Source organism: Hesperophylax consimilis, chromosome 9 (assembly GCF_061612785.1).
Source record: "Hesperophylax consimilis isolate HC1 chromosome 9, BYU_Hcon_1.0, whole genome shotgun sequence".
NCBI classification, from domain to species: domain Eukaryota; kingdom Metazoa; phylum Arthropoda; class Insecta; order Trichoptera; family Limnephilidae; genus Hesperophylax; species Hesperophylax consimilis.
Genome location: NC_142844.1, coordinates 9954272 through 9967513, shown reverse-complemented (window position 1 = coordinate 9967513; position 13242 = coordinate 9954272). Strand labels below are relative to the sequence as shown.

Below are 13242 nucleotides of genomic sequence, written 5' to 3'. Positions count from 1 at the left end.
AAATACAGAATATTTCTCCCCTGCACCGAGAACACTAAGAAATTATAATGCTCAAATAATGAAATAGACATTTTTAATGACCAATTTAAAAAACTTATAAAAATTATTTTACCATTAATCACATCAAGCTGATATTGGGATGAAACCCTTAATTTAAAAACAGGCAATATTTTTTATACCAAATAATATCAAGCTGATATTGTGATGAAGCCCTTTATTTAAAGGCAAGCAATATTGTTCCTAACAAATCATATCAAGCTGATGATATTGTGATGAAGCCCTTTAATTAAAGACAGGCAATATTGTACGTACGAAATAATATCAAGCTGATATTGTGATAAAGCCCTTTATTTAAAGACAGGCAATATTGTACCTACAAAATCATATCAAGCTGATATGGTGATGAAGCCCTTTATTTAAAGAGAGGCAATATTGTACCTACCAAATCATATCAAGCTGATATTGTGATGAGGCCCTTTATTTAAAGACAGGCAATATTGTACCTACCAAATCATATCAAGCTGATATTGTGATGAAGCCCTCTATTTAAAGACAGGCAATATTGTACCTACCAAATTTATTTATTTATTTATTTAAACGCCCATTGGGCTTTTACATACATTGTTATTAGTGTTATTACATTAACTATGTGACATTGAAAAGTTTACGTACATATATAAATAAAATAGTTATTATATCTGTAGTACATAAATGTTTTACAAATAATACAGAATACCATTATGGAGAACAGTTTTTTTTTTCTTTTTTTACTTACTTAGAAAAATAAATGGATTGAAATTAATCAGCATTTATAGGGACTTAAAATCATATTCGAATTGTTATTTAAATTACAATATTAATTTGTAAAGTTAAAACATATATATTAAAGTTAAAAAGTCATAAAAGAAGTCATAAAAGAAAAGAGTGAAAAAACAGAAGCTAAAAAATGGGTTTTTTACTATGGAGTGGAGAAGTCATACATATCAGCAAAGTGTTTATGTAGATTTCGTTTGAGCACTGCTACGGAATCTCTAAATATATCAACAACATTACCAAATTTATTACCAAAATTTTGTATTCGATTTAACGATATGTGCGCATGATAATTAGATTTGAAATTGTTACAGAAAAAGGTGGAATTTTGTCTCGTATTTTTGGAAGGTACAAATAATTTTATTGTGGCAAGAATTTCAGGGCTGTCGATTCTATAATTAATAATTTTATTTAGTAGAACAAGGTCGGAGATAATTCGCCTATCTGATAGCGTAATCAAATTTAGTTGATGCATGAGTTGGATATAATTTATATTTTGGATTGGAATATTTAGTTTAAAGTTAATAAATCTTAAAAATTTGTGTTGTACCCTTTCAATATTGTTGGAATGTACTTTATAAAACGGGGACCAAATAGGCGAATTATACTCTACTTGACTTCTTACTAAAGATGTGTACAGTGTGTTCAAACATTCTAGTGACATGAAGTCACATGCGGTTCTACATATAAACCCAAGCATTTTTAGGGCTTTATTTGTGATTTCATTTATATGCGGATTGAATGTTAACTGTTCATCAAATATAACACCCAAGTCCCTGATTTGAGTGACAGCTGTCAATTTTACATTATTAAGCGAATATTCATAAATTGTATGATTTCGTATTTTACAAAAACGAATGACCTGACATTTTTTAATATTAAGAAACAGAGAGTTGATGATGCACCAACGATATAGTTTATTTAAATTAAGTTGCAAAGTATAACAATCGTCTAAACTGCGTATTGTTTTATATATTTTCAAATCATCTGCGAAAATAAGAACTTCTACATCTTTAAATATGCTAACAATATCATTAATAAATAACAAAAAAAGAATTGGTCCCAGGTGAGACCCCTGAGGGACCCCACTTGTGGCTTCGAAAATGTAAGATTCCACAGATTTTATTTTGACACATAGCTCTCTTTTACTAAGATAACTTTCAATCCAACTTAACAGATTACCCTTGATACCCAACATACTTAATTTTTGTACAAGGATATGTCGCCTAACTTTGTCAAATGCTTTGGAAAAATCAGTATATATTGAATCCACTTGATGCTTCAAGGCAAGAGAATCAGTTATGTAATTTTCGTATATGATCAAGTTACTTAGGGTGGATTTACCTGTGATAAAGCCATGCTGGTTGGGTACAATAATATTATTAATTTGTTTACATATTACATCTAGGACTAACGATTCAAATAGTTTGGGAATAGCGGACAATATACATATTGGTCTGTAGTTCGATACATCGCTTTTATCTCCCTTTTTATGAATAGGCGTAAGATAGCTTTTTTTCCACTGTTTTGGAAAACACCCTGACGACAAAGACTTATTAAATAGTAAAAATAATGGATAAGTCAAACTGCGAACACAAGATTTTAAATATATTGGAGGGAAACCATCCGGTCCAGCGGATTTATTAGTATCTAATGCTTTTATAGCCTTTTCTATAGCGTTTATTTCAATAAAACAGTGGTTTAGGTTAAGTGATTCTTCAAGTGATATATCATTTGGGATTTCATTATCGGTAATATTATCATCATAAACACTTTTGAATAAATCTGCAAAAAGATTGACAATGCCTTCGGTATTATCCGCACAATTGTTATTCAGATACATAATATTTGGTAAACTACCATCATTTTTACGCTGAGCATTAGAAAAGTTCCACATCAATCATATCAAGCTGATATTGTGGTGAAGCCCTTTATTTAAAGAGAAGCAATATTGTACCTACCAAATAATATCAAGCTGATAATATTGTGATGAAACCCTTTATTTAAAAACAGGCAATATTGTACCTAACAAATCATATCAAGCTCATAATATTGTGATAAAACCCTTTATTTAAAAACAGGCAATATTGTACCTACCAAATCATATCAAGCTGATATTGTGATGAAGCCCTTTATTTAAAGACAGGCAATATTGTACCTACCAAATCATATCAAGCTGATATTGTAATAAAGCTCTTTATTTAAAGACGGGCAATATTGTACCTACCAAATAATATCAACCTGATATTGTGATGAAGCACTTTATTTAAAGGCAGGCAATATTGTACCTACCAAATAATATCAACCTGATATTGTGATGAAGCACTTTATTTAAAGACAGGCAATATTGCACCTACCAAATCATATCAAGCTGATGATATTGTGATGAAGCCCTTTATTTAAAGACAGGCAATATTGTACCTACCAAATCATATCAAGCTGATATTGTGATGAAGCCCTTTATTTAAAGAGAGGCAATATTATACCTACCAAATCATATCAAGCTGATGATATTGTGATGAAGCCCGTTATTTAAAGACAGGCAATATTGTACCTACCAAATCATATCACGCTGATATTGTGATGAAGCCCTTCATTTAAAGACAGGCAATATTGTACGTACCAAATCATATCAAGCTGATATTGTGATGAAGCCCTTTATTTAAAGACAGGCAATATTGTACCTACCAAATCATATCAAGCTGATATTGTGATGAAGCCCTTTATTTAAAGAGAGGCAATATTATACCTACCAAATCATATCAAGCTGATAATATTGTGATGAAACCCTTTATTTAAAAACAGGCAATATTGTACCTACCAAATAATATCAAGCTGATATTGTGATGAAGCCCTTTATTTAAAGACAGTCAATATTGTACCTACCAAATCATATCAAGCTGATATTGTAATAAAGCCCTTTATTTAAAGACAGGCAATATTGTACCTACCAAATCATATCAAGCTGATATTGTAACAAAGCCCTTTATTTAAAGACAGGCAATATTGTACCCACCGAATCATAACAAGCTGATATTGTGATGAAGCCCTTTATTTAAAGATATGCATAATTTTACCTACCAAATCAGTGTCTCATCAGTAAAGGTGGAAAAAAATTGTTTATGGACATATTTGTATTTGTTTGTCATTTACTTTTGCATATTTAGCTAACTATTTTCGTTATTATTAACATTTTTGCTAACGCTATGTATTAAAACATTCATGTATGTAAATTTTTGGGCATAATGCCTGTTTTTATAAATGTGCATAAATATAATAAAATAATTAAAAAATATATAAAAGCCCGTATTATTTCCGCCTAGGTACATCAATTTTTAATTGACATGGCAGGTGTTCCGATTATTTGCACGAATTATTCGTATCCGTAGACTGCCGAAATGAAATCAAATAATACGGGAATATATTGGTTCAGCATTCGCAAAGTTCATTAGCGAATACGCCAGCAGAGAATTACATATTCTATTCACTGAGTGCGATACATTTATCTCAACGACTTATGAATTCCATAGAACACTCCCGAACTTATAAAACTCGATAAAGAAGAGAATTGATACTTGTGTACCCAAAGGCTTGATAAGTTTAATCAACATTTTCTCGTTCGTTTGAAGCACTTTTCTGGTTTATTCTCGTTATTACATTCGGGAAGGAGGTGGGGGAGAGAGTTAATTATTTCCTGGACGAATTATTCTTCAAGATCCCGGCTGAAAGGGGAAGACAATTTAAGAATTGCTACTTTATTCCTGGACGAAAAAGGTCGACGTTTTCTTATAATATTTCACAAATAATTATGAACAAGATTATAAATGGAAAGCTCGTTAAAATCTAGATGAAAAATAATTATGTTTTTGAAGTGAAACTTCTTTAGGCGCGTAATGGATTTTCGATGGACGGAGTAAAACCGAGTCAGGATCGACACGAAAATGCGGGTACCCCCACCACCGCTCACCGTTCACTGTCCCTCTCTCACCATATGCGCTTGTTGAGGTGGGGGAGCCGCTCACGAACGTTCTCTCTCTTCTCTTCTTTCCTCTCTCTCAGACACCAGCGAACTGCGCCACGCCAAGCATCAGCTGCTTGGTTAGTATACTGCGTCGTGAGTGTAATACGAGTGAAATACGTAATTGATTGTGGTTCATACGGTTTAACAAAAGAAGTTTCACTTCTGTCTTGCGTAGGCTTGACACACCCACTTTTAATTGAGGGATTGGGTTTTGGCGTATAATCACAAATCAATATTATGTAATACAAAACACGTGTTTTTTTATCATTTTCTCTTTATTTACAGTGTATTATTTCATTCAAAAAGTTGGTTACAACGTTAAAAAAACTCCCATAATGACATTTGAACTCCCATCACTAAAATATTGCATAACCTAAGTGAGAAACAATTATTTGTTAAATCATAGCAATTTCTGCAGCGACTGAATAGTGCGTTTGTGGAAGACAAATAATATAGAATATACAGAATTCGTAACAATTGAAATAAATACCTATTAGTTTAATATAGATAAAAAGTAATACAAACATAATTTGATTAATATTTATACAGAAATGGAATGTTAATAACATTGGCTGTAAACAAAACGTAAAATAGAATACATGTTGCATCATTGACTTTTATCCTATTAAAATCCATTGGATTGACTACAAAATAAAGTGAGTTTTTCTTAATATTACGCTGCTTTTGCCGTAAAAGATTTTCAGTTCGTTCATTAAATTTCGATGACGAAAGTTATTTTGTCGTTACTACATTACTGTTAAGGGTACTGATATTATATCGACTTCTCAATTGAACTAAACACAAAATGCAAGTCTTCGAGTATCAGAATTCAGAAATATCTTACATATCTTTAATCAGAAAGTTTCCTATTTAACTTAAAACCCCAAACAGTTTTACAATATTACCTATGGATGTTGTTATGTATGATAAGTTTTCTCGTATTCTGTAAATACATTAATATTATTTACTGATCGCTATTGGACATATTTATTTTAAATATAAATTTGAGTATTCACATTGAGAAAGTCGTAATAAGAAAGGATATGTTAAACAGTGCCTTATGCTACTTGATAAACAGTATCCATTGAACTTCTGTTTATTTATTAAATAACATTAAAATATTTTCTTCATTATTGTCCAATATTCCAATGGATAAACATCGAAAATGAGATTCATTACATGCATAAATAAAAAAGACTTACGACTACAAGAATGAATAATATTTGCAAAAGAAAAGTTATGTTGAAGCATTTGGAGGTTTTGATGACGCCATTGCGCGCCTTAAGCGAAAACGTTTGATAATCCTTCAGCTACGGGAAAGTAGTCGATCATTTCAAACATGCGAGATATTCTAGTTGGCATCTTCAAGACTTAAGAGCTGACAAAAATATATAAATCATGTTTTCACCATATTTACATAAAACATCATTATATATTATATGTACACGCGCATTAGATGCGCCAATTCGTTTAAATTAGACTATTCTTTATTTGTGCTACATTGTCGCATTATAAAAACTAGAGAGGAGAAATACAGTTAGATTACACCGAATGTGCCACGTCATTTGCTAATACTTTTTAAGAGATTTACTCACAAAGATAAGATACCTACTAGTTACTGACATCATAAGAAGCGTTCCTTTCCAGAGTTCGTTACAATATATCATTAATATCGTGTAAATCACATTTTCTTTGAATTTCACTATTTACGGAGATTACTTCAACCTAACTCTTCACGGAGCGGTCTCTTCACCGGTGGCGTTCTGCATTTCGTCAAGGGACTAAAACAACAAAAATACACATTGAGTTATGAACTCATTCCATCAGTTATACCTTAATACCGAGAACACAAATGAAAGCAATCAAGAGAGAGATGCGAGAGCGGAGTGACGTATCTGTAGACCTCCTGTAGGCACTGGAATACAAAAAGCCTCTTATTCTAAACGTAATAACGTGAAGAAAGGTTGTATCTTAGAATACATAAATGAATAACTATTTCATCCACGGAGACATTATGATAATATCGTCGAGGCTATTATTCAACTTCTCTCTGAATTGGGATTCAAATTAGAAATGTAGGGAAAATTCCAGGAAGATCCGAAGTATAAAAAAATAAGGGATAAAGACGAGATTTTATTGGTATATGGTAATTTATAAGCTGATATTGAAATATTATGATAACCTTTTTAGAAATAGGAATAGGTAATAATAAAGGGTGAAATACGAGCTGCAAATAAACGTCATAATTAAATTTTGAGGAAGGTGGATCACGAAAATGGGTCCGTCTTATATAAAATATTATGAAAGACTTTTACAGATGTGAAGAAGAAAATTATATGAGTAGATAGAGATGAGTTACAGAGGAAATGTCTCATTTTGAGCAAACGCCACCGGGAGGCGCCTAGACAAAATGAATAAATTTGTAGCAAGTGGAACACCACGCAAATAAATTCAGTTGAAGGGATGTAGGTTGGCGGAACAACTAGTGAATGATAAAGTGACAGGTGTGTAGAGTTTGACGAGTGTGGGGCTTACCTTGCGTTCGGGGGGCGGGGGCGGGGTCGGGGGCGAAACGCCGCCCGCGGGCCACTAGGGCGGCAGGCCATGCACGCGCGCAGACAGGAAGTTGTGCAGGATGAACACGGCGGGCTTCGGACTACCCTCCATATCCAGCTCCTGAGAACAAACACGATTATTTTAGACAACTACGTACTTATGCGTTGTGCTTCATCGACCGAAAAGGAGGTGGAAGGATCCTCGTCTTGCACCAACTGAGGTGATCATCTTTTGTTGTTCTTATTTAATTAATAATTAAATGTGCATCAGTGGCGGTCGGTGACTTTTTGTAGAAGGGATGCTGGACATCAAATGTTTATACTCGTACTTACTACGTACTTGATATCAAATATGCACATCTAGACGCTAGCCCAACGAGATACAATTAGGTACCATCTAAAATTATCTCCATAAATCCATTAGCTCCATAACTCAATATTTCCAGTATTCAGAATAAGATTTTTTTCCGCAAATGTCCGAGACACAAAACTTTTTTGCATTAATGATTCAATTATACAACAACACAATTCACTATTATCATTTAGAACACGTTGGCGAAATATCCATCTTATGTTGGGTATTCATTTGTATTTTTTTTTTTTTTTTAATTTAATATTTAATTAATGTTTACATGTTACATTATTGACATTTTTTTTAACTACCATACTAGGCTAATGCTCGTTTTGTGGTAGTTATACATGAAATAATAATAAAAATAACTTAAAAGAACTAAAAAATACTATTTTACAGAAACATAAGTAATCAAGTATGAATCATAGATGAAAAAATAATAAAAATAACATAAAAGAACTAAAAAATACTGTTTTATAGAAAAATAAGTATGCAAGTATGAATCATACATGAAATAATAATAAAAATAACTTAAAAGAACTAAAAAATACTATTTTATAGAAACATAAGTTTTATTTCATGAATCATACATGAAATAAAACTAAAAACAAATATATTAAAATTAATAGTAAACTGAAGAATAAAGAAAAATTATATGTATATTTAAAAAGATACAAATAAAAATTAAAAATATTAAACATTAAGATTAAAATATAAACATAATTAATAAAGATTGTTTAATGATTTTATGATTAAAAAGTAAATCACATAATAATATTTAATAAGAATTCGAATTCGGTATTCAAGTTCAAAGCAGCGCGCGCATACAATCCAATGGATTAGTAATAGAGTATACGATTCTGTGCATTTTACATATGAGCATTAAAGACGGTTTTTGTACGTTGGATGCTGTCATTAATATCGTATAAAGTTAACGAAGATATTGGCTTGCGGGTCTCAGTGCGCATGCGCGGAAAGAACGTACGTTTTAGAATTCTTGGATACGGTTTACAGATCGCTTCCACACCACAGTGTGTTTTACGCGTTTAACAGTATTTGAGAATGCATGTGTATTTAGACTCGCCCGCGCTCTTTGTATCGTGTCGTTCGTTGTGCGTACACAGAAACTGGACGATAATATGCACGATGTCTTATAATAATAATATTTGTATGATTTTTTACAGCGCCAATTTTGTAAAAAAAATCACATTAAGGTCGGTGTAGAAAGATTAAAATATGAAATTGCAGTATTGCTGTTTACGGCTAGAAGTCCAAATCTTTTTACTCTAAAATGCAAGGGATGTGGAGAATCCACAGCACGTATGGACGGACCGCGCCTGATGTGTATCGATAAGTGGCATTCTTACATTTTTTTATTTTGTTTTCTTTTTTGCTATGATTTTCCGGTGTTTGATTTCTAACTTGTTTACCTTAATCTATCAGAACCGTTTTGTTTATAAAAAATAGAGTCCTTGTGTGAGCCCTGAAAGAGCAACCATCTGTTACTTAAACCAGGGCGGGAAAGAAGTGGATGCCCTCCAAAAAAGATCGAACGTTTGTATTGATAACAAAATAGATAATAACATTGATACTACAAATATTTAATAAATCTGACAAACTAAACCAATGTAAGACTTATTATAAAGTATAATATAATATTATAAAGAATTATTGAAAACATTTCGCAGAAAAGTGTCCCGGTTAAGCTTTAGAAATTTGCCTATTAAATTTTAGGGAATAAGGTGTTGACTTAGAGGTATATTTTTTAAAATTTGAATTAAATTATATAAGATAAATTAAAAATTACAAGAGAAATTCACAGAGCTCTAAGTCTAGAAATTATAATTTTATAGATATGCCACTCATTTTGTCCATCTGGTCATATTGTCTATTTTAGAGGGTAAGCGAGTAATATTTATTATGCAATGTATAATATATTTGTACGGCGCCCCGTGAGGTGATTTCTCGCGAAAACGGCTCTACATAAATCATCCAAATATTATTTACATTAAATGTCATAATGATGGACGCTTAGAATATGTAGGATACGTTCACTGAAAAAGGAGTTAGCGGAACGCCACAACTCCCAAAAAATACATAAAAGTACATATACGATAAATATATTAAGGCTACGTGATATTTCTCTTGTTGATTCTGATGAAATAATCTTCAAAGAAAAATAGCTGAAGAACAGTTTCAGTAATTTTATTTGGAACAAGACAACACGATGTGATAGGTTTATTATCTTAAAAAGATTTCCATTCTTTATGCTTTATTCCGAAATGTGGGGATGTTAGTTCAATCCTACACATCCCATAATGTATACATTCATACAAATAGAAATAAAAAATGTTTAAAAAATATATTTATTTATCATGGTCACCAAAAACTATTGTTGAAAACATGAAAACACAAAACTTAACAACGAAGTACACTAATTACAAAGTATATGAGATACTAGAAAAAAATTACATAAAAAAGGAGAAAAATTGAACATAAAAATGAAAATTATCAAATCGAACTGGAAAGAAAAATAAAAATTGAAGTTATTGAAGTTGTATTGCTAACTGGTAACTAAATGACTAACCATACCGCCGTTTCCCCGCAGGAATAGGCAGGGGGGATAATCCGCCATGCAACTCTGTCTCGGCACACTTCTGACTTCATTCTATCCAAATAAAGCCAAATTTACCTACTCGTTACTCAAAGTAAACAAAAAAATTAAGACTTTATAAAAATTATAATAATAATACTATTCAAAGCGGAAATATGTTTATTGCTCTTGACACTATCTGATAATAATGTCCATATTATGCAAGAAGCAAGACAAAGTTCTAAGGAGTTGGTTGCAGTTCGCGAGATGATTAACTTAGCAAAGTTTCTCGCTGAAAGGAGCCATGGAGGTCTCCTCTAGTCGTCCTGAGCCTCCGTAGATAATACAGAAGCATAGTGTGAACCGCAAAACAGATGTCAAAACTTTCGTCAGTCAAGTAATGGAGAGCTGCTGTCAAAAACCTACACAGAACTTGTTGGCAGGCGTTTCTGTAAAGTGAACTTTAAAGAATGTAGTATAATTTTCTACTTCTGAGTTCATAATAGGCCGGTTAGTAGTTAACGATATGATATTTGTAGTCGATTCGTTAGTAGCGGAGTGAACAAATCCTCTGGTAGCTAAGTCCTCCATTATTGCATTATCAATATATAACGCTTATAATGATAGAATCAGGAGAAATTCGAATATTGTCAGGTTTTATTCTTTTATAAAAATATGAGAAATGGCTGAGTTGGCATCGCGTTTGGGTCCCATCCAAGCGTAGTGTGTTCAATTCCTCGATTGGCTAAGTCCTCTATCACAACACAAGCCAAAAGTTTCGCTTACTGTGGTGGTAGTAGGAGATATTAAAATATTGTCAGGCTATTCGTAACCCGGGAATGTTTGTCTTTCTTTTACAAAGAAATAATAATACTAAGCGTCCAATTGGTTATTTTGAACCCGGGAATGTTTCTTTCTTTTTAAATAAATAATTTGTTAATCATAAGATAAATTATTATTACAGTAGTTAAGGTAAATTTTTTTGTATTTATTTAAAAGAAACATTCCCGGGTTACAAAAAATACGACAGTATTTGAAAATCTCCTACTACATCACAGAAAGCGGAAAATGTTTATTTGTCTTGATGCAGGACTTGAATTGAATACCAATCGAGGAATTGAATTCACGAAGCCTTGGATGTGAACTAGACTGTTGGAGGAAATATTTGATATAATATAACGTTGATATTAAATTCGTAAAATAAAGGTTTTTATGTGTCTATTTAATTAAATTCATTGTTAGGCTGAGGGCGATCACAATGATTATTCACAAAACTCTGCTTTAAAAAATATGGAATGAATTATTTAATGGTTCCCGTAAAATGTCCATCCTGCGAAGCCTTATCTAAACTCCGCAGCTAATCTAAACTAAACATACGCCGTGTTATAACAGTCGGTAGTAGTAGTAACAGTATGCTATGCAGACTAGGCAGTAATAGTATAAATAATATATTATGTACTACATTCAAATAAATCGGTGCCGCTGAAGTAACGTTGTGTACATTAGTTCTCGTGCGCTCTCGTGATAAATAGACAAACTAAAGGAAGGAAGACAATAGCCTATTTATAATGGTATTAAAGCGGAGATAATATTAAGGGAAGAGAATAAAGCGCCCGTCCTGGATCTACGTACAAAAAACTGTATGGACACTCAACAGTGGTGTTATCGCAACTCTCTGAGGATCAAAAAAGGTTCTTATTAAATTTATAAGCCTGGCCCAGCACCGAATTATTACGCCTTTTATTGTTTTAAATTAGACAGATATATTTGGGAAGATAAGTGGCGCGTCGCTATTTTATTAATAAAATAAGATGAAATAATTGTAGAATTTAATAATATTTCATTATATAAAAAGCGTTGTTTAACGCCCTTGAGGTGATTTTTCACAAAAACGGCGCTCTACAAATTATCCAATTATTATTATTATTATTATAAGAATGATTTATTTCTAGTAGTCAAAACTGCAATGGTATGCTAATGACTACCCTTAACTCTACAGATTAATTTGTTCGGTTTTGGGAACAAACAGCTATTACCCGTAGGGTCAATTTATTTGTTCGCTTTTCGGAACAACTCATATGGTCTCATATATATATATATATATATATATATATATATATATATATATATATATATATATATATATATTTGAAGATAGACAAACATTCCCGGGATACGAACAACCTGACAATATTTGAAAATCTCCTACTACCACCACAGTATGCGGAAAAATGTTGATTGTGTTATGATGGAGGACTTAGCCAGCTGCAGAATTGAACACACTACGCCTGGGTAGAACCCAAACGCGATGTCAACTCAGCCACAGACCGGTTAATAGAAATCGTTGTGTCTCCCTTACCGTCATAGTTAAAAATATGAACTAAACGGTGTTAGAAAGAGAAACCGTCGAGCTTTATACTCAAATACAGAAGTAAACCACAGAATAATTAAAATGCACACCTCTATGAAACCAAAGGTTCAGACCGCAATTTGAGAAAGAATTATGAAACTTTGTGAACTAATTATTTTTATATGTAACGACAAAAAGTGAGGTGGCAGTAATGTTTATAATACATTTTTGTCAAATAAAATACGTATCTTCTTCGTAACTAGTAATTTTAGTTCAGTGTGAAAAACGTACGGTGAGCATTTTCTAAAACTTTTATGTTTGATTTAAAATTATATGTTTATTTCTAATAAAATTTTAAATAGTATTTCATCACCCTTTAAAGGCAGTTTTTAGTTTTCGGATACGTTCAGAAATAATCTATCTATTTGGATTTTATTGAAAAGTGGAAATACACACAAATTCTCCCACTTTCTGACATAATCTTTTAGAAATATAAAGATCAAAATATAAAGGGTTGATATATAAAATTTAAAAAACTTTAAACGAAACACGTAATCC

At 32.0% G+C, this 13242-nt stretch overlaps 1 protein-coding gene across 1 annotated transcript in view; it reads right to left on the bottom strand.

Annotated features, from left to right (window-relative positions):
* Nucleotides 1-5244: 5244 nt before the first annotated feature.
* Syn1 (Syntrophin-like 1) overlaps nucleotides 5245-13242 on the bottom strand; it is a 157145-nt gene continuing 149147 nt past the window's right edge. The window contains exons 7-8 of the mRNA XM_089635614.1: nucleotides 7370-7510; nucleotides 5245-6615 (exon numbers count right to left, since the gene is read on the bottom strand). Coding sequence (XP_089491740.1) covers nucleotides 7424-7510 — 87 coding nt within the window. The 3' untranslated portion in view covers nucleotides 5245-6615; nucleotides 7370-7423. The remainder of the gene's footprint in view (nucleotides 6616-7369; nucleotides 7511-13242) is intronic.